This window comes from Montipora capricornis, chromosome 2, assembly GCF_036669925.1.
Source record: "Montipora capricornis isolate CH-2021 chromosome 2, ASM3666992v2, whole genome shotgun sequence".
NCBI classification, from domain to species: Eukaryota; Metazoa; Cnidaria; class Anthozoa; order Scleractinia; family Acroporidae; genus Montipora; species Montipora capricornis.
The window spans coordinates 5,190,285-5,210,907 of record NC_090884.1 but is presented as its reverse complement, the minus strand read 5'-3'; the positions used below and the strand labels follow the sequence as shown (position 1 = coordinate 5,210,907).

Genomic DNA, 20,623 nt, shown 5'->3' with positions numbered 1-20,623 from the left:
TGACGGCATTTTTTGGTGAAAAAATCTAAAGAGGCAAATTGTCCCTCTGGGGGAGTCCATTTGGATTTGCGAACTAGAAGTGTTTCAAAAATATCTTTATTAGAAGTGTCCGAATCATGCTCTTTGTCGTGAAAAAAGGCTTTTAACTGAACGCGGCGAAGGAATTTTTCGACATCTTGCTTAATAGAAAATTCGTTGGTGCGTTTGGTAATAGGGACAAAATTTAGGCCCTTACTGAGAACAGATTTCTCTGAGTCAGTAAGCGGAAGATTTTCTGGAATTGTAATTACGGTATTATGGCTATGCAATGTAGTGTCGTCGGTAATTTGCGGACCTATTAATTGTTGAAGTTTTAGAGTCTTGGTTTGGTGTAAATGGTCAAACAGTCCAGAATTAAGTTGTCGGATTTTAGCGCGAATCGATTGTACTAAAATTGCTGGACAGATTTTGGAAAGTTCGGAGCGACAATGAAGAATTTGTTTGTCAAGTGCGATTCGTTTTTGGCACATAGCTCTAATTGTGATCCTCATAATATTACGTGAAAAAGAATTTTGCGCACATCGAATTTGGTGAAGATACTGATTTGAGTGAGAGAATGTAGCCGGATGAAAGTTCGAGCGAAAACCTTTAGGAATGACTTTAGAATTGAGGCAAAGCCAGTCGCTCGCCATTTTAATCTGCCTAACCACTCCAAAAAACACATGGCTATCTGCGGCCTTTCCCTACATCTAGGTACGACGGAAAGCCGCAAGAATCTGGAACAAAAATTCATCTTTCAAATCGGCACCCTTAATCCTCACGGTATTAACGAACGCTTTTCATTTAACTAATATATTCCTATTTTTCACGTTGCCATGTTACCACCAATAGCGTAGCTCCTACTCTACTATAAAAACTACACGTAACCCATAATCCCTCGATTCGCTCTGACGAAGGGCTAACGCTCGAAACGTCAGCTTTTAGAATCTCTGTACGGTGGCCAATTTACATTATCAACTCCGTTGATAAAACCAAATTTTTGTATACTACTTCCCCACCGACGCAGCACCACAGTTTCTTTAGAAACTACCCCTTCATTCAAATATCAAATATGGTTTTCTTTTGTAGGAATCGTCGTCAGTGGATTCTTTTTTTGCACTTGGCGAATTACTGATTTCGTTGTGTTATAATCCATCGGATCAAAAGTTGAATGTTAAAATAATCAGCGCAAGAGGACTACAACCAATCGCAAATGGAACAGTGAGTAAGTATAAGTTCTGGAGGTACGGGCAATGATAATGATGACGACACAATTGTAGTCAAAGCGAGAATTGGACCCGGCCAGAAACTCCGTATTGCAAGCACTCGAAACCGCCGCCTCCCATATTCCGTTTTAAAGGATTGGGACATTGTGTTACTGAACGAAAATAGTGTCAAACACATTTTAATTGAAGCATTTAACGAGGCAGGCCTTTGTCTCATCATCAGTGTTTTTTTTATCAATAAGGCGACTTGTAATCTTATTAATTTCTTCCCCATGTCGCTTTTCTGTCGCATTAAGGTCCGCACAATCTCGGCTGAAATATTGAGTGCGAAGTTTCCGGAACGCACGAGGGAAGAAGAAATCACGCCCTTTTTCTCTCCCCCGTTTTACGAAACTTCTCGAGCGCTTGCATCTTAGGCCATTTCGAGTGGTTTGTTACCTAAGCGAGTGTATAGGCCAACCTCCAAATCTCTAGTCTCCTTCGCAGCCGCTCGGGCCGGAGTCACGCAAGAACGCGTGACTCCGGCCCGAGCGGCTGCGGACTGCATTAATTATCTATTTGTCCCAAGCAGGCTTTTAGTGCTGCGTATTTCGAATGATTTATCCTTGGCTTGCACCGGCTGACGTCATGCCGGCCACGTTGGTGTACTGAACAATAGAGAAAAAGTCTTTTGGGGATTTGGCTATGTTATTGTGCAACTGACGCGAGCGACATTTTGCTTTTGTTCTGTACACCAAAACGGCCGTCTAATGACTTGAGTGCAAGCCAAGACTTGTACTCATCTTCATGTTCAACACAAAATTTGTCTCGACCTCAGAGCTCTTCTGCGCATGACCGCCGGGGAGTCAGCAACGTAAGCGCTGGGGTCGAGAATAGGACAACGGCAACGTTAACGAAAACGCTATCGTAAGAATTTCGCGATTTCTCCAAATTGTTCACGTTGTATAATACAGGCCAAGTATCCTGTAACTGTGTGAGTACGAACGATTTCAAGATAAAGATAGGAACTGAATGGTTCGTTGCTGTTTTGTGGAGTACGGCAATGCACTGCGGAAATGCGCGTGTAGCACGACTGTTTTCCCCTTTTTTAACCAATAAAGTTCTTGCTTTGTGACGTTGACTTTGCCGTACCGTCCCGTCTTCGATGCTTCAGTAAACTCCCTTTTCTTCCCCACCACGTAGTAACCTTGCATCTTTATCACTGTAAGAGGACGGTAGGCTTCCATACCTTATACGAGTATAGGTAAAAGCGTTGTGCACTATTTGCAATCTCCATAATATTTATCTCATGTAGATCCTTTTGTCAAACTCGATGTCACATTTTGTGGGAGGAAGCTCAGCAGTCGTAGCACGAAGACGGAGCACCACACACTGGCACCGAATTTCTGTGAACTGTTCGTTATTGACATGAAACCTGAGAAACTTAATCAAGTCACTCTCATTTTCAAGGTCAAGCACCACGGAAGGATGCGAGACGTTTGCATAGGTACAGTGCATCTTGGGTATTGTGTACATGTTGAAGGCGAGTACAGGCATTGGGAGCAATCGATGGAAAAACCGCACATGGAGATCGAATACTGGCATCCGATTCAAGAACAATTTGTTGATTGAATTGTTGGAATAGAGCGGTTTTCAATTGAGTGTCGAAAGTAATTAGCGAATTGCTTTGGTTTTGCATCACCTCACGCAGTGATTGGTGCAAAGTTCTCGCGCCATTTTTTCAACCAATAAGAAGTGAAACCCAAACCAATCGTGGCTTGCGCGTGCACATTTTCCCGCGCTTTGTGTCGGCTACTTGTAATTACTTCGAGCTGTGATTGGTTTACTGGATTGTCTCCGTCCTTTTTGATTGGCCAAAGTAATTACTTTGGTTTTGGTTTTACGACACTCGATTGCAACTCGCTCTACTATTAGCAAGTATACTCTTTGTTTGTCCCTTCATAATTTAGCATAAGCATTGTTTTTATTTTCTCTTGGGACTTCAGTGGTCCCAACGCTTATGCAAATTTTTGGAGGGACAAACAAAGAGTGTTATGGTATTTTTGATACTGGCTAATTGGATCGAGGTGAAGTTTTCCACAAGATTGAAAGAACTGTATTTATAAACAACTACACTTAAGAATTTACTTCAAGTAAGCAGTCTTGCAGATGAAATTTTGGAAAATTTCAACTGAGTTCTTTGAGACCAGAACCAAACACTTACTTTGTCAATTCACAGCTGGCGCACGTGGTTAGCCAATCATAAATGCAAAGTATACACATCCAATCAGCGCTTAGTGCAGAAATTAAGGCGCGCGTTTTTCAATCCTTCTATTTGGTTGAGAATAAAGCAAAATGTCTTTAGTGAAAAACGTGAAATTACTACCCACACTTAATTTAAACCGTTCTAAAAGGAACTTGGAGAGTACAACTTGTATGTCATCCATGCGAAGCATTTAATTTTTCCCATTGCTGGAGTGTTTGTGACGATGGTATGAAGTTAACTTGAAACTTCGTGTGTCATCGAAGTGAAACATTTAATGTTCTCCCATCGCTGTTTGTAACCATGGTATGGAGTTAACGGAAACGGCAACAAGAACGTCGTCGTTAAATGTGAATTCGCGTTATTGTAATCGCTTTGCGACTATTCCAAGTATTTTAACGTGACAAAGGTGTGGCAAACCCTCAAGAACGAAACTAGTATGAACGACGCTCAATTTGGAGGAGAAAATGAAAATTTAGCTTAAAGCGCTGACGTTCTCCCTAATAGAGCGTTTTCACATGACGTCACGGCGGCCATGTTTGTGTTCCAAAACAAAGGAATGGCGGTCATGATAGTGTACCAAACTAATCCTCCGGGAATTGAACTCTATTTTTATGCAAATACTTGCTTTTGTTTCAGTAATCCAATATGGCTACTGGTCACGTGAGTGAAAACGCTCTATACCTCAGATTTGGTGATTTCACGTTGTTGTTTTGCTGACGACGGCAAAGAAATAGACAAAAATGAAAAGATGCACGTGCAGAGCGTGCAAAGCTATTGCTTTTGCTCACTAAATATGCAAATTTGTGACGTTCTCGTTGCCGTCGCCGTTGTCGTTTCTAAACCTCCCTGTTGACGATAACGCTCCTGGGGTTGTTTTGATCAGTCTCCGCGTGGGACGCTAGATGAGTCCGATCTCGATAAACAATGTCCGCAATATCAGTAATGTAACCTATCAGTAAGTCTCGATTTATTCATTGTGAAAGCACGAAATCGACAAGACAAAGACTTCTTCACATGAAATCAAATTCAAGGAGGCTCAGAAACTAAAAAAAAGAAAAGACCTCAACCTTAACTGTAATTTGTTTTTGGGTTTGCTATTATTTCACAAACAATAGTGCAAAATTTAAAATGAGTTTCTCGAACGTCACACTGGGAGGCCACTTTTTCGTGGCAGATTAAGCGAAACAATCGACGAACGCACGTAACGATATAGAAACTGCAGAGAAAGGAAGTGTTCATCGAACTGTATTTCCTTCAAAAGAAAGCCGATAAATCGGTATCATTTTTAAGACCTCACAGGAATTGTAAAAAAATCTCTACCCACAGTGAGCATTGAAATTTGACAACCTTCAACTCTGGACAAAAAGAATTAAGATTTTTTCCCATCTTTCAAATTTTTAATCCATATTTATTTAGTCCATAAATTGAAAAGTAGGCCAACATTGCCTCGCTCCACCCAACATCATATTGTTCAGGAAGAACGCTTGCAACCCAACCATGTCACAGCGTCGTTTTGGAGCGAGAAGGGCTATTTAACTTCGTGAAAAAAACACTAGATTTACAATTTTGTCAGGGATTATAGCCCTAGAGCGCTTAAAGTTAAGCGAGTCGGCAAATTTCAATAGAATTCTCATTAAATTTAAGCCACCAAACCAGGAAGCTTAAGCGCGTTAGCAATTACTTTCGGCCGATGAGGAATCACTTGCGGTTATTCAAATCGGAAATACAACAGGCGTGCTATTTTTATTATTTTTATTTTTGTATTTGACACGTGCCCTCTCCTCGTTGAATCTTACCTGTGAAAACAAGTATCATTTTTAAGTCGCTGAACGAATTCTGCAAACAAACCATTTTCAGGAATATAGAACGTTAAGCGAGACAACGGCTATCGTGAAAACACGTCCAATATTTAGTTAGTTAGTGACATTGAAAATACTGTGCCGCGGCCGCACGATGACGTCACACTATAAGTTACACACGGCAAAATTATTTGCAATATTGGTATCAAGATTACAAATACTTCAAATATAGCCACGGTATTGGATCTCAAGGTTGATACCGCTTATATCAGCCTACTCTTAATTATATATTTCTTACTGTGGGTGGGATCGCGTTTTCCTCCCAAGTACCAATGATGTAAAGAATATATCACCGAGATGCTATTAGGTTTAAAGATATCGTGGAAACAATATATAAACAAACAACCAAACAAAACAAAAAATAAAAATAAAAATAATATCACATCAAGTAATTTCAGCGGATATTGGAGCCAAACTGTGAGGTTAAAAGAACTCTTACTCTGTAAATTTAAATGGCGTCAAATTTGTAGACGTTTGAAAAGCCAAGTGTGTCTGTACTGTAGCTATTTTGCCATACAAACGGTTTAAGATGACGAAGGCGTTCGTTTGAAGTCGTTTCCTGGACGTCAAACTTCACGTATCGACAATAAGAAACATATTCTTTCAATTTTTTTTTAAAATTATAAGTCATTCAGTTGAATTTTACGTTCCACGAGTTAAACAAACAATATTGACATCAAAAAGAATTGCCTTAAAATATTTTCCTTAAAATATGCCGTTTTCTTATAATCATAAGTCATTCAGTTGAATTTTACGTTTCACGAGTTAAACAAACAATATTGACATCAAAAAGAATTGCCTTAAAATATTTTCCTTAAAATATGCCGTTTTCTTATAATCATAAGTCATTCAGTTGAATTTTACGTTTCACGAGTTAAACAAACAATATTGACATCAAAAACAATTTCCTTAAAATATGCCGGTCAAAAGTGAATCAGAAGGTTTATGAAAGATAATTCTTCTTAACAACTTTTTGATTGTCAGCAAATGTAAGCTTAAATTTTTCCAATCTTCATGTATGTCAAGGTACCATTGATGCTTCGGTAAACGTTTGCTTGATATAGCAAAAATAGAATTTCACGGTGTGACTTTTGATATCGCTATTCAGGGCGAGGGGTTATTGTCGACGCAATTAATTCCGGCCTTTGTTCAGTCGAGTCATAAAACGTTGAATAGTGTTAAAGTACTCCTCAAATTTTCAGACGCATCGAAAAGGCGAAAAACTCTGAAATTATTACCAGGTGTTTAAACACCATAACGTTAGTGCCAGAGGATTCCCCTGAAGAGTAAACCCGTGTTTGTACTAGCAAAAGTATTTCTGAGCCAAAAATAAATAATGATTTATGTTAAAATGTTTCGCATTGTCATTATTTCAGCTGAAACCCTCCTGACAGTATAAAAGCAATTAATATTAAAAGATTGCTTCCGGTGAAACTTGCGTGACTGATCCTATTGTCTTCTGAGGCATTCTATTGGTCGCCTAAACCGGAAAGCAACAATCATTAAGAACGAGTAAAAACTGGAAAACTACTATTTGTACTTTGACGTCTTGCAATGCGGACGTTACAATATACCGTCACAAAAAATGTGGCCTGTGAATTTTCGAACCTTTATCATTGCCAAAACAAAGACACGATTACTATTTGGTGAGCCATGCACCGAGATGTGAATTTATGCGACCATTGTAATCTTGTGGTGATCAGTTTTTCCTAGATGGTTAACCAAGGTAACATTACTGAAGTTTTTTTTTTTTCACGGCGCAATATTTATTGTGAATTGTAGTGGCTTTTAAATCCACTCACATTCCCGTTACATTTTTTTTTCTAGTTTTTCTGGCTGTTGGATTAGGTCTGGTTACCGGAATTTTCGTTGTTGCGGTATATTTTATAATTCAGTATATCCGTCATCGTTCTTCGAAGGATAATCGTAAATATTCACAATTGAGCAGCGATCCAAAATTTCGTTCTCGCGCTATCGTAAAACAAGACATTCCACTGTTTTGTATTCCAAGACACGTCCCCTTCGAACTTCAACAGCCCATTGGCGCCCTTGAGCGGACGGAGAGTTTGAAAAAGGAACAGTATTGCAATGGGAGTACACATATGTCACCCACCGTTCACCGTTTTGACGTTCGCAAAAAGGCTGACGACAGTGGAGGAGTTACTCACGATGCAATCAATCCAAGCCCCTTACCCTCACCTCCGCCAGTTTCGAACACACCACAAACATCACCTCGCAAAGTTCCGTCCATATCTGGTTTGATACCCTTGCCGTCGCCTTCTTCTCAGCAAAGGAAAGTGGCAGTTCACCAAAAAAAGCCCAGGAGTAAACTTGGCAAGTTAGAGTTTTCCCTCTACTACGACCAGTCGTTTAGGTATCTCGAAATTTTCGTGGCCCGCGGGATTAAGATCGCGAGTCCCGAGGCTGGTATTCTGCCCGTAGTTTTGGTAATCGGAACAATAACTTTTGAGGGAACTCAAATTTGGGAGCAAAAGACTCGACCGGCAAGCAGATCAAGCGATCCGGTATTCAATGAAAAGTTAGCGATGAACAACATTATTTCAGGGAAACTTCAAGCCAGTGTGTTACACTTTCAGTTGTATGATGAACAAACCAAATATCTCATCGGCGAGGTCAATTACAGGCTGAAAGAACTACCTCCGAACAAACTTAGTAACCAAATTCTTCCGCTTGAATCAGCAGTGAATCTAGAGGAAAGCGGGGATAGCGGTGAGGTATGTTTACATTCATTTATTGTTATTTCTATTGCGTGACAAGTTGAAAGAGTTGACGTGGAACACCTTCTATATTGATAATTCTGTCGAGACTCAATACAAAGGTAAAACCTTTAATCAGCCGACAAAGTCATAACTTCGCAGAGCATGAATTCTACAAAATTTTAAAAGAAAAATAACTTAACCTTCGGAGAATACTGAATTTTCCCTTTTTCCTCCTTCCAATTATTGAAAACAAACAGTTTAACAAAAAATTTGACGCTTCAATGCGCCTTTTTTTTTGCTAGAAGGAACTAGTTTGAACTTCCCTTGAGGAACACAACTCACTCTGTGTTCTTTTTTCCTACGACAACAATGTTATTGGACAATGTTTCGTCACTGTATAATCTGCCTAGAGTTGGGTTATTCTTCTTATCTTCTCTCGCAGGACCCTCCGGCACTCAGTTCGCTTTTCGAGGTTTTTCCCAACAATTACTTAAAGCGTTGTCTTCCCGCGTGTAAACAAGATTGCTTTTGCGGGATTAATACTGTCCACTGCAAACTGACTCGACAGAAAAACTAAAAAAAGTACTATAATTAGGAATTGTGCTTTTTTGTTCGCCAAACTCCGAGCCTTAATTAAGCCTGAAACACGCCTTTACCATGATAATTGAGTTTTGATTTCAACAATTAGCTTCTGTCTTCTTAATTTAACCGAAACGAGACCTCTTTATCAATTCAAGTCAAATATATTTTTATTCAGTAGCATAGAATCTATTAGATTGGTTCGTGAAGGGGAAAATGTTAGAGCCCTTCAAAAAAACAGATATTTGAGTTTCGAAACAACTTCTCCGTGCGTCAGAAATAACGCAAAGCGATTTAATTTTTTCCGTTTTGAGTGTCTGCCATGCCCTCGAGCAGAATTTTCCTGGAGGCGTTTATCTTTATTCATTTTAATTAATCGTTGATTTTTTGTTCTTCGTTTATTAACAGACAAGTTTTCAAAAATGTACGCTATATTTCGCTTAGAGTTTGAACATCCAAAAACTCCGGCTCTTGAAGTTATAACAACAAATCCAAAGTGAAAGTGATCGTAGTTAACGAGACGAGGCATTTTGAAATGTGGCAAAGAAGTCTCTAACGAGATTTTTTCAGGCTTCAGTTGCTTAATTAATTCATCAACTCCTATGATCAATTTCGCTTGGGATTACATAACTGCAGTTCAAATACATAAAATTTGGAATCTTCTTTATCACAACAACAAATCTCATATTTAAAGTGATACTAAGATAAAAAAAAATCAAGTTATCCTTTTTCTTTGGATTTCAAAACTATGATAACTAAACACTAAGTGGCCCAAGTTTTAAGCCTCCATTTCAAAAAGACGCCTGTTTATTTGTACTGGAAGCTTCTTATTTAATGGTCTGCCAGGCTAACTTAAAATATTGAGAGTGCTGTATCGAAGAGAAAAAGACGTCAAAGACTCACAAGATGTGTGTACGCAGCTGAATTAATATGTAGCGCGGGATTTTCGGGCTTCAGCCTTTCGATAAAAATAGGCACGCAATGCGTACTAAACACTTAGTTAGATTCTTGCTTAACAGGCTCATCTGATGCCAGTAAGCAAGCAGGTTGATTGAATTGTACCTGTTCCAGGCAGAGTCCCAGATAGTCGAGAAAGAGAAAAAATTGTGTGCGAATAATGAGCCTGGGGGGCTTGGGTCGACTGTTCCCGACTATCTGGGGGCCTGGAACAGGCTAATTAAATTGGAAATTAATTTACGTTTTCTAAATGATAAGTATAGAGCTTACGCATTTTCAGGGGGGTTAACCCTACATCTGAAAGCTCAGAAACGTATCTGAAAAATTGACATCAATGTCTTAAAATTTGTGTATCTGAAGACAAAAAACATATCCATCACATCAAAATGATACTGTTTGTAAGTCATTTTAAGGTTTTGGCCACTATTGATTTATCATGAGATTTCCCTGTTTCCACAGCTTTTTCTAGTTCCCCCAAACTTTCACTCGTGTTTCTATAACTCGATAGAAACACGGAGTACATGTTTTCTATTTATTTTAGAAAACAATGTGACGAGAAAAAGGAAAACAACTTGTTAACTCTAATTATCAAAATGTAAATTCTCTTTGCTCGCGCCATCACTACGTCAACAGCTTGTGCTAGTTCTGTGTCTCCATCGAATTATAGAAACACAATTTTTAACCAATCAGCACGCGTAATTTCTTAGGACTGTTTTCTAAAATGATATAATAAATAAAGGGAGACACAAGCAAGTAATGAGTGGTTCACTATTTAACAGTGAAACCACTCATTACACCTTTTTCCAAAATGACCGCCATTTTAGTATTCTTTTGTTTCCTTGCACATTGACGCTTTCTGCCTCACTTTCAAACGTAAATTCAAAAGAATATTTAACCTTGAAGAAGGTCAAAAGGCCACTTTGCAATCAAACAAAAGGATACTAAAATGGCGGCCATTTTGGAATAAGGGGTATTGGCCTAACAATTTCATCCTGAGATAATCACTCAGAAAATTGTCATTCGCATGTTAATTATAACCCAAGCTGAAATTAACCCTGGGATTGAACTATGCAGCCCCAGGATGAATGATTTTACAGGCAGTTTTCAGTCTTTGGCTGAAAAATCTCTGTGTAATCAGGCTGAAAAAAAAAGGCATCTACCGAAGACTAGATGAAAAGTTGCCCAGCTGGCTGCATTTTCATGCAAATCATTTACGTCTTATCACTTTGCTTTTAAGAAATTCATGGTAGCTAGGGAATGCAAAATCACATTGGTAGTAACAAGTACACTGTAAATTGTGCACCTATCAATCGTTAAGCCCCAGTGTGCGGGGTGGTGGCTGATCCAGGGGCATTGGACATTTTCATGGAAGCTAGCGCCAAATTTTCCAGCCCCAGGCACCTACAAAAGCTCAAATTCCCCACCACTGGAGTAACTTTTCTTTTCATTTGATTCACATTATTGGAACATCAATGTTTTTCCACTGTCTATTTCAAATTCCCTTTTAACAGCTGATGGAAATTTGTCATGTGACACGAAACCTTTCCGGTGCTCAAGGTACTGAACCAGAAGCTAGAATTGAGCAAAACAACTTGAACAATATTAACCAGCTTTTGAATCAATCAAGCATGCACAATGATAGAGTGGAAAATTCACAAATATGTAGAAATATACAAAAAGCAATCACGAAAAAAATAGAAAGAAACATTCTTGAACTTCTGAACATCCCAGCAAAGACTGAAAAAAATGATGGTCCAGATTTTCAAAAAGACAAGACCGACTCTCCTATCTTTCTTTTCAGTCATGGTGTCCAGAAAAATCAAGAAAACCAAAGAACACATCTCAAGGTTCTCTCGGTGTTCCAAGATGGCAGGCATGGGAAACGCATTCTGTAAGTGTCAAAATCCCTACCCAGGGGAAGGTCCTCTCAGTCAATTTCTCGTAGGTACCCGCACCCCACCCTGGGGCTTGACATTGATAAGTGCATTATTAAAGTGACTCAAAACAGTTTCAACATCTTTTCGAAGACGCTCTCCTTAGAACGAATGACGCCACAACGCTGTATCACGTTACAGAAATATCAGGGAACCATATAAAACACCGATTATTTCCAAACAAGATGTGGTCATTATTATGACGTAATAAGTTACCTTGGCAATGAGATAGTCCAGCAAAAACACCCTATATATTGGATTTAGTTGCTCATAAATCAAAAATGACATGATACAGCGTTGTAGCGCTGATCCCTGTCATAAGAGCGTCACTTGGGAGCGTTGAAAATGGTCTCAGTCACCTTACAGTTCGAGCAACAATGTTTACGCAGAAGATTGAAATTTCTTCGAGCAAATCAACAAAAGAGGCAATTAAGTATAGCAAAAATTGCAGAAAGAATTTAACCAACCTTTATCGTGAATAACCTTAGGCTCGGAGTAGCTTCGAAGAAGATAAAATTAAATGGAAGAAGATAAAATTTTTACACACAGATTGCGAACATCAGCTGTGCAAAAGTAACGCGGGCAATTGGGGTTAGCCGCGCAGGCTACCCAAGAATGCTCAGCATAAACACTTTCAAAATCTGAAGAAAAAAAAAAGTGATTTTTTTATCATTCTCAACCAATTTGGACCATCAGAAATTTGGCCTCCCCTCCTGTCCAAAATACGATAAATAAATATCGAATAAATTTCCTTGATTGGGCTGGTTCAGAAAACGGAATGATCAGCTGTCATTTAAACGATGCCTGGGCCCTATTGCTTAGTCAAATATGTACACTCTTTCAGTTTTTGGAGGGGGGTTGAGGCACCTATCCCTTCTTAGGAATGTTGGACAAATTCTCCTCTCCCCTTAATATTCTCTCCCCCATTGTTGCCTTTTGTATCGCTAAGCTAAGACTTACCTTTTTCCTTCACCAAAACTGGATGGAGGGGAAGGAAGAGGGGGGGAGGGGGGGCGCCCCAAGCCTGCGAATACAACTTTCTCTCATAGTTAACGTCCCCGAGGCGGCTGTATTCGCAGGTTAGGCGAGGGGGGAAGGAAGGAGAAATGCAAGTGGAAATGTCATGGAAAGATACTATTTTTCATGATTGTGTTCTTTCCAGTGTCTCAACTAAATTTATCGCTTTTACTCTCTTCCAAAAACATTGTTTGTATATTCTCCTTGACAGTTAACGAAGAAAAAAGCTGCCCCTTAGCCAAACTTCTTTCCACATATGAGTGTTAGAACTTATCAATCCCAAACCAAATGAATTGTGCTTCCTTTAAAAGCTTTCTTTGATCGTTGCATCTCGGATGGGTGTTTCCAAGCGATAAATGCTTCGTTACATACGTACTTGGTTGAGAAGAGATTTTCTCCGGCAGCCATGTTTGTTTTCCAAGCAAAATTTTCATCACGCGTACATTGACCCCATTGGTCACGGGAACTGCTTTAAGATCTGCGACGGCGAAGTCCAGGCAAACACCACCTAAAAATATAAATTATCACTATCGTAAGTCTTTCGTGATTACTGATTCCATCTTGTTCACGTCCTACTATGTGGACGCAGTATCCAAAAAAATGAATTAGGGAATGTATGCTCACGTTGGGAATGAATGCTCACGTTGTCGTCAAAACGTCAAACTTTGGTTAATTATTTCACGTTGTTGTTACTCAAATTTTGTGTTAAAATGCGTGCCGCACGAGCCGCACTTCCAGCACAATCATTTTCCTCTTCATTAGCCAATAATATCCGTCCTTGTTTTGTGGCGATGACACGGCCGTGGCCGTCGTGGCTTCTGAAACTCCTTAATAGGAGTTTAGGACCTCAAGAAAGGACGACGACTCGGACGATGCCAAGAAGAACGTTGTCTAAAATATTGTAATAATTTCGTGATAACTCCAAGTCGTTCGGAAAGAAAAGTGTTTATCAACATTTCGGGAATAAAATTGGCATCAACGGTGTGATTGGTTGGTTGGTCAGGTTCTCACGTCCTCTTCGCAACCTCAAAATTATATTGTTCATTTACGTCTTTGTCAGGACAAGGACGGCAAAGAAATGTACCAAGAATGCACAACGCTCGTGCAGGGCGTGCAGAGCCTTTGTTTTTGTTCATTAAGCCCGTTGTTTTGTAGCGTTTTCGTAGCCGTCGTCGTCGTCCTATCGTAAGGTCCCTTTAATTTAAGATTTACGACGCCGACGTCGACGAATACCTCTCCTTAAGATATAACTTTGCACTATTGTAAGTTTCCGCGATTATTCCATCTCCTTTAAGTCGCACAATGTGGGCGAAGTACCCTGAAAATAAATTGGTACGAGCGGTTTCAGAGTAAGAATATAGCTAGAGAATGAAGGGCCTGGTCAAACGCTCGTAACTTTTCAACGCAACATCTTGCAATGTACGTTGTTGCATGATGCTGCGATATGTGTTGAACAGGCTGGCCAAACGCACGCAACATTTTCAACATTTTCAACGCGACACGTCGATGTTTATGTGCTCCTGGCCCCTGGCGCACAACAAGTGGACCTAGCGCGCTCCATCCATGCCGTAACAACACTCTTATCTAATTCACTCTTCCAATAACCCATATCGAGCAACTGATCGAGTAATGACAAACGGATAAAAACTCTGGACCACCGTTATCCAATGACCTTATCAGTTCGCGATTAACAATGAAATAAGTTATCAAAACCAGATTTCTGTGATAAAAGGAAAGAAAGGAAAGTAACTTTATTTAACTGTCTAATCGTTCTAGCACTGGAGCACTGATTAGGGACACCGTAAACTCAAATCAACAATTAACGCAAATTAAGTCAAATGTTGGTTTTTGAGGAGAGGGGAGAACCGGAGTACCTGGAGAAAAACCCTCGGTGCAGAGTAGATAATCAACAAATATCAAATATGGTTTTCTTTTGTAGGAATCGTCAGTGGATTCTTGTTTTGCACTTGGCGAATTATTGATTTCGTTGTGTTATAAGTAGATAATCAACAAATATCAAATATGGTTTTCTTTTGTAGGAATCGTCAGTGGATTCTTGTTTTGCACTTGGCGAATTATTGATTTCGTTGTGTTATAATCCAACGGATCAAAAGTTGAATGTTAAAATAATCAGCGCAAGAGGACTACAACCAATTGCAAATGGAAGAGTGAGTAAGTATAAGTTCTGGAGGTACGGGCAATGATAATGATGACGATACAATTGTGGTCAAAGTGAGAATTGGACCCGGTCAGAAACTCCGTATTGCAAGCACTCGAAACCGCCACCTCCCACGTTCTGTTTTAAAGGATTGGAACATTGAGTTAATGAACGGAAAATGAAAACACATTTTAATTGAAGCATTTAACGAGGCAGGCTTTTGTCTCATCATCAGTGTTTGTTTTATCAATAAGGCGACTTGTAATCTTATTGATTTCTTCCCCATGTCGCTTTTTTGTCGCATAAAGGTGCCCACAATCTCGGCTGAAATATTGAGTGCGAAGTTTCAGGAACGCACGAGGGAAGAAGAAATCACGCCCTTTTTCTCTCCCCCGTTTTACGAAACTTCTCGAGCGCTTGCATCGTAGCCATTTCGAGTGGTTTGTTACCTAAGCGAGTGTATTGGCCAACCTCCAAATCTCTAGTCTCCTTTGCAGCCGCTCGGGCCGGAGTCACGCAACCGGCCGAGCGGCTGCGAAGGAGACTACCAAATCTCGGACTGCATTAATTATCTATTTGTCTCAAGCAGGCTTACAGTGCTGCGTATTTTGAATGATTTATCCTTGGCTTGCACCGGCTGACGTCATGCCGGCCACGTTGGTGTACTGAACAATAGAGAAAAAGTTTTTTGGGGATTTGGCTATGTTATTATGCAACTGACGCGAGCGACATTTTGCTTTTGTTCTGTACACCAAAACGGCCGTCAAATCACTTGAGTGCAAGCCAAGAATTGTACTCATCTTCGCGTTCAACACAAACTTCATCTCGACCTCAGAGCTCTTCTGCGCATGACCGCCGGGGAGTCAGCAACGTAAGCGCTGGGGTCGAGAATAGGACAACGGCAACGTTAACGAAAACGCTATCGTAAGAATTTCGCGATTTCTCCAAATTGTTCACGTTGTATAATACAGGCCAAGTATCCTGTAACTGTGTGAGTACGAACGATTTCAAGATAAAGATAGGAACTGAATGGTTCGTTGCTGTTTTGTGGAGTACGGCAATGCACTGCGGAAATGCGCGTGTAGCACGACTGTTTTCCCCTTTTTTAACCAATAAAGTTCTTGCTTTGTGACGTTGGCTTTGCCGTACCGTCCCGTCTTCGATGCATCAGTAAACTCCCTTTTCTTTCCGACCACGTAGTAACCTTGCATCTTTATCACTGTGAGAGGACGGTAGGCTTCCATACCTTATACGAGTATAGGTAAAAGCGTTGTGCACTATTTGCAATCTCCGTAATATTTATCTCATGTAAAATAGTAAAAGGTAAAGACTGTTAAAATGTTTGACTAAACGTTTTCGATCTTGCGGTCATCTTCTGAGTGATTAAATTGCATAAACCGATTGTTTTATATTTGTGGTTACGTAATACCAGTTCCCATGGGGTATAGGGTAAGGTGGAATGACTAGACTTGTTTATTTAGGACTGGTTTGAAGCGTGCGATGTAAAATGCCTCTTTTACTTTATTTTATAATTTTACCGGCGAAATGCATATACATTTATCTCATGTAGATCCTTTTGTCAAACTCGATGTCACATTTTGTGGGAGGAAGCTCAGCAGTCGTAGCACGAAGACGGCGCACCACACACTGGCACCGAATTTCTGTGAACTGTTTGTTATTGACATGCAACCTGATAAACTTGCTCAAGTCACGCTCATTTTCAAGGTCAAGCACAGCGGCAGGGTGCGAGACGTTTGCATAGGTACAGTGCATCTTGGGTATTGTGTACATGTTGAAGGCGAGTACAGGCATTGGGAGCAATCGATGGAGAAACCGCACATGGAGATCGATATATGGCATCCGATTCAAGAACAATTTGTTGATTGAATTGTTGGAATAGAGCGGTTTTCAATTGAGTGTCGAAAGTAATTAGCGAATTGCTTGCTTTTGCATTACCGTCACTGCAGTGATTGGTGCAAAGATCTCGCGCCATTTTCTCAACCAATAAGAAGTGAAACCAAAACCAATAGTGGCTTGCGCGTGCACATTTTCCCGCGCTTTGTGTCGGCTACTTTGTAATTACTTCGAGTTTTGATTGGTTTACTGGATTGTCATGGACCAACGTCCACCCGTGGTGTTCGTATTATACCGAGCGCCCCCAACCCAAACTACTGGCATCTGACTCGATGGACAGCATGTTCTCTACCTTGAATTAATTTGCTTTCAATTTACTATGATCGTTATTTCAGAACACTGAAAGGTTGATATGGATTATGGGAAATGAACATATTTCTTTTAAAAGCGGAACCCTAATGTCTGGACTCACAGGACTCGAACTTGGGAACGTGTAATTAATAACCCCTTCACTTAACCACTAGACTACCACATCACTAAGAAGCAAGCTTACACAGTGAAAAATGTCGGTTACCAAACTTCAAGAGAAAGCTAACCATTTTGAAATCAAGCTCTAGACATAACCATTATTTTAGCAATGATTTTATGTATATACTAATTAGTTTTGGTAAATAATCGGCACATTTTTAGTCAGTTGATCTTTAGTGGTTAAGTGGATAAAAACAGTTCCTTCGAAGTGGGTGCTCCGGGTTTTAATCCTGTGCAGGGGCTGCTTTTACTTTTTTCTTTTTACTTGCTACCAAAGTCCTGGGACACAGTGTCCTAAATTAACGATAATAGTAAATTGAAAGCAAATTAACAATTAACGATAACCGTCAAATTCAAAGTAGAGAACATGTTCCGATGGAATGGGGAAAAGGCGGGTGCTCGCAAGGGCTTGCCATTGTATTTCCGAATGTTTTCAATCACCCCCAACAAATCGCTACGAGCTAGTTCAGTGAAGGATACACGATCATCGTAGTCTGCCCCAGCAGCAGATATCTTGCGATTTGCACGCTTCGATAGAACGATAAAAAAGTTGAAGCTATCAAACGGCTGGGAAAGCTGATACGAGCAAGCCGGAAACCTCGGCCACCTGGCGAATGGTAGCCATCTTTGATTGATATAACTGAGAACACTTTGAAAAAAATTTCGCAATCTTTTCTTCGGGAAGAGATCTACTCATAGTCGAAGAATCAAGGATGAATCCTAAGTACGTCAATCGTGTCACAGGATCAACCTGAGACTTTTTGCAATTCGTTTTGAAACCAAGGTCGCCAAGAAGTCTTATTACCTTATGTACATTGGCCAAACATTCTGCCTTAGACGCAGCAATAATTAAGGTATCGTCTATGTAATAGCAAACCTTCATGCCGTTAGACCTTAACAAAGAATATAGAGGTTTCAGGACTTTGGTAAACGTGCGTGGCGCTAAACTATACCCAAATGGAAGACAAACAAACTCGAAGAGTTGTTCTTTCCAGATAAACCGTAGAAATTTTCGATACGATTCATGAATTGGGATACTGAAATAAGCATCTGATAAATCTACAGAGGTTAAATAATCGTTGCTGTTGATTAAGTCACGAGCAACATTGATAGTTTCCATTTTAAAGTGTCTTTTAACGACAAACTAGTTCAATGGCTTGAGATTGATAACTGATCCAATTGGGATTAATTTAGAGATATTAGGGAAGTGAAGTGGGGCAATTGCAAACTTAAGCCGCAAGTGTTGTAGTCAACCAGTTACCAATGGCGAGCAAATATCAGGAGTATAAGTTCCTTTCAACAAGACATTTGCAAATTTTAGTGTCATCTAAAGTAAATGGGTAGCTTAATATCTTGCAATATTCTCTTTTTTGAAATTGTTGCTGCTTTGGGTTTTTCTGTGAAAAGGTCTTTGTGAGAGCAAAAAGGCAATGAATTGTTGAGAGAAGGCAATTTACTTTTCTTTCTTGAAAAATAAAAGGGTAAAAACTACCATGCAGACAAGGAAAGAAGAAGAACATTTATCATTGGTCATCATTAGCGAACCTTATTGAAGCATTCCCAGCTTACTGGTTCTGTGAAACTAAGCAAGTATTGATATATCTAAATCTACCGGATGATAACATGCGCGGTATGCTACTAATATGTAATCGCGAGAATTTTTTTGTTGTGAAACCTATCGAGTGTTTTACACGGTTGTGCGAGTTAAGCAGTTCGATTCATTGATGACCAATAAGATCCATCCCCTGTTTAGCAATTGATATATATAGTAACGGGCATGTCACGGATACAAATGACACAGAGGCTTAAAAGTTCTGTGGTCGTATTTTCATCTCAGACCGCTTGACAGAGTAGTTACTATTTTTCCAATGATACCAGGTCATTCCACTTGCAATCGGTCTTGCCATTAAGATACAGACCATTCAGGTTGGCGTAGTGACATTTCTCGAACCACCAGCCACTTTTGTAGCCTGACGCACAGTTGCCAGCTAAATAGTCATCATTATCGCGATCCTTGGTGCTAAACGCATGGCCGCGGTGAACGCCAAGGGAATCACCTGCAGTGCCTGAATGAAAAGAAAAAAAAAAAAAGAAAAAACAATTAAGCAATCAAAATAAGAAGCAGTTTTAAAAACTTGTTTAAAAATGCTAAAAATTCTTAAGACGCACTTGAGATTGTTTGTTGTCTCTACTTGCCACCGACATGAAATCGATGTAACGTGTTTATCACCACGTGAGTGAAATGATTACCAGGTTTTTTCAGTTTCTTGCTCTGTTCTTTTTTTTTTAGCTAACTCACTGGCTTACATATACAACTTATTCTGTCAGTCAAAGCGAGATAAAATTCTTTGACATCACAGTAGAACTGAGTTCTATCAGTTAGAGACAGACTGCACACCTAGTTGAAATGAGAAAGTGTGTCTATCTTAATTAACAAAGGGTTGTTTATTAAATCACCAGAGTTTGCAAACCTGAATATTTCCCCCCCAACTCAGCTGGTATTTTGCTCGCTCACTTGCCACTGTAACTGAACTGTACTCGGCAAATGCTGTATTTCCATGAATGTCTTCCAAGTCCACGCGAAGCTTGTTGCTGCTGCTTACAGTCAGGCGGTGAATCTTGTCCAGTCCAAGCCAAAACTCTCCGTTTAGATTACCAAAGCCTCGTTTGTAGGGCGTCCCACGCGCGGAAGAAATCTACGGAGCCGTCTTGTCTTTTTTGAAAGACCGTCCATCCTCCGCCGGCAGTTTTGTGATCACAGTACACTTCAAATTCTCCCAGACCATCGGGATCGATTTTTGTACACACCACTTATCTTTTCGCCAGAATTGTAAACATCGGCGCAGTTCTTGTTGACTAAAAATTACATAAGCGGGATGAATTCCTGTTAGATATGTTTTGGTTTCATCGTTATCTCTATCCTCTAAAAAGTTGAATAGACATCACACAGGGAAATACTATACGGAGCTAGCGAATATTTCAAAAGCAATTGATCGTAATTTGATTGATTTTTGCGACGGAACAGATGTGAAAATTCTAACCCGACTGGTGTCTTCGAAGTAAATGTATCTAAAATGTATAACTGCAGACCTTTGTCTTGAGAGCCGCCAGATTCGTTTGCTTTCAGCGCAGTTATTGCTTCTTTGATCTCAGTGTGAGTTGCTGCTCGATCTTCTTACAGCAGTGTGGTCCGGCGTAAAAGTTGTTATTCACGTTGCACTGGGGTTTACTAATACCAGGGCTTTTTGTTGTTTGCACAGAAGTTTTGGCAAATGTCCCAACGAAAATCCCCAGTAAAAAGCAGAGCTAGCTGGAATGCCATTGTGCACTGGTTCTTTCAGGAAAACTCTTCTGTGAAGTGGAAGCAAAAACTGCGGGTATAAAATGATTTCTAAGACTTGAGGTTCAGTTCATTTAGTCTTTCCAAACCAGATTTTTCTTGTCTCCTGCGCTCTATTTTGGGAATGCTGAATTCATCGATTCCTACCAATCAAATAACAACACATTGTAGTGACTCACAGACGAGGC

General features: G+C 39.9%; 3 protein-coding genes and 1 pseudogene across 13 annotated transcripts in view; 2 read left to right on the top strand and 2 right to left on the bottom strand.

Moving 5' to 3' along the window:
* LOC138038573 (synaptotagmin-4-like) overlaps positions 1–12,130 on the bottom strand; it is a 59,928-nt gene extending 47,798 nt beyond the window's left edge. Inside the window, exon 1 of one of the 2 annotated variants that reach the window (XM_068884523.1) lies at positions 12,006–12,130. The gene's annotated coding sequence lies outside the window, so the exon portion shown is untranslated. The remainder of the gene's footprint in view (positions 1–12,005) is intronic. The other variant, XM_068884520.1, reaches the window with a different exon arrangement.
* Positions 1–20,623, top strand: part of LOC138038575 (synaptotagmin-7-like) — a 41,034-nt gene that overhangs the window by 11,110 nt on the left and 9,301 nt on the right. For 5 of the 10 annotated variants that reach the window (XM_068884528.1, XM_068884534.1, XM_068884536.1 and 2 more), the window contains 2 exons: positions 1,108–1,243; positions 2,539–3,595. The exons of the other annotated variants lie outside the window; for them this stretch is intronic. In XM_068884528.1, coding sequence (XP_068740629.1) covers positions 1,108–1,243; positions 2,539–2,855 — 453 coding nt within the window. In that variant the 3' untranslated portion in view covers positions 2,856–3,595. Of the gene's footprint in view, positions 1–1,107; positions 1,244–2,538; positions 3,596–20,623 lie in introns of those variants that run through there. 10 annotated transcript variants of the gene reach the window in all.
* On the top strand, positions 6,902–16,600 carry LOC138038574 (synaptotagmin-7-like). The gene is made up of 4 exons (XM_068884526.1): positions 6,902–7,074; positions 7,176–8,083; positions 14,595–14,727; positions 16,284–16,600. The coding sequence occupies exons 1-4, from the start codon at positions 7,062–7,064 to the stop codon at positions 16,598–16,600; spliced, it is 1,371 nt and encodes a 456-aa protein (XP_068740627.1). The 5' UTR covers positions 6,902–7,061.
* Positions 18,901–20,417, bottom strand: LOC138038229 (ryncolin-1-like; annotated as a pseudogene).

Coding starts and splice junctions, on each gene's coding strand:
- LOC138038574 (XM_068884526.1), top strand. Junction 8,084..14,594: donor AAAGCGGGGATAGCGGTGAG/GTATGTTTACAT, acceptor TTTCTTTTGTAG/GAATCGTCAGTGGATTCTTG. Junction 14,728..16,283: donor AATTGCAAATGGAAGAGTGA/GTAAGTATAAGT, acceptor TATCTCATGTAG/ATCCTTTTGTCAAACTCGAT.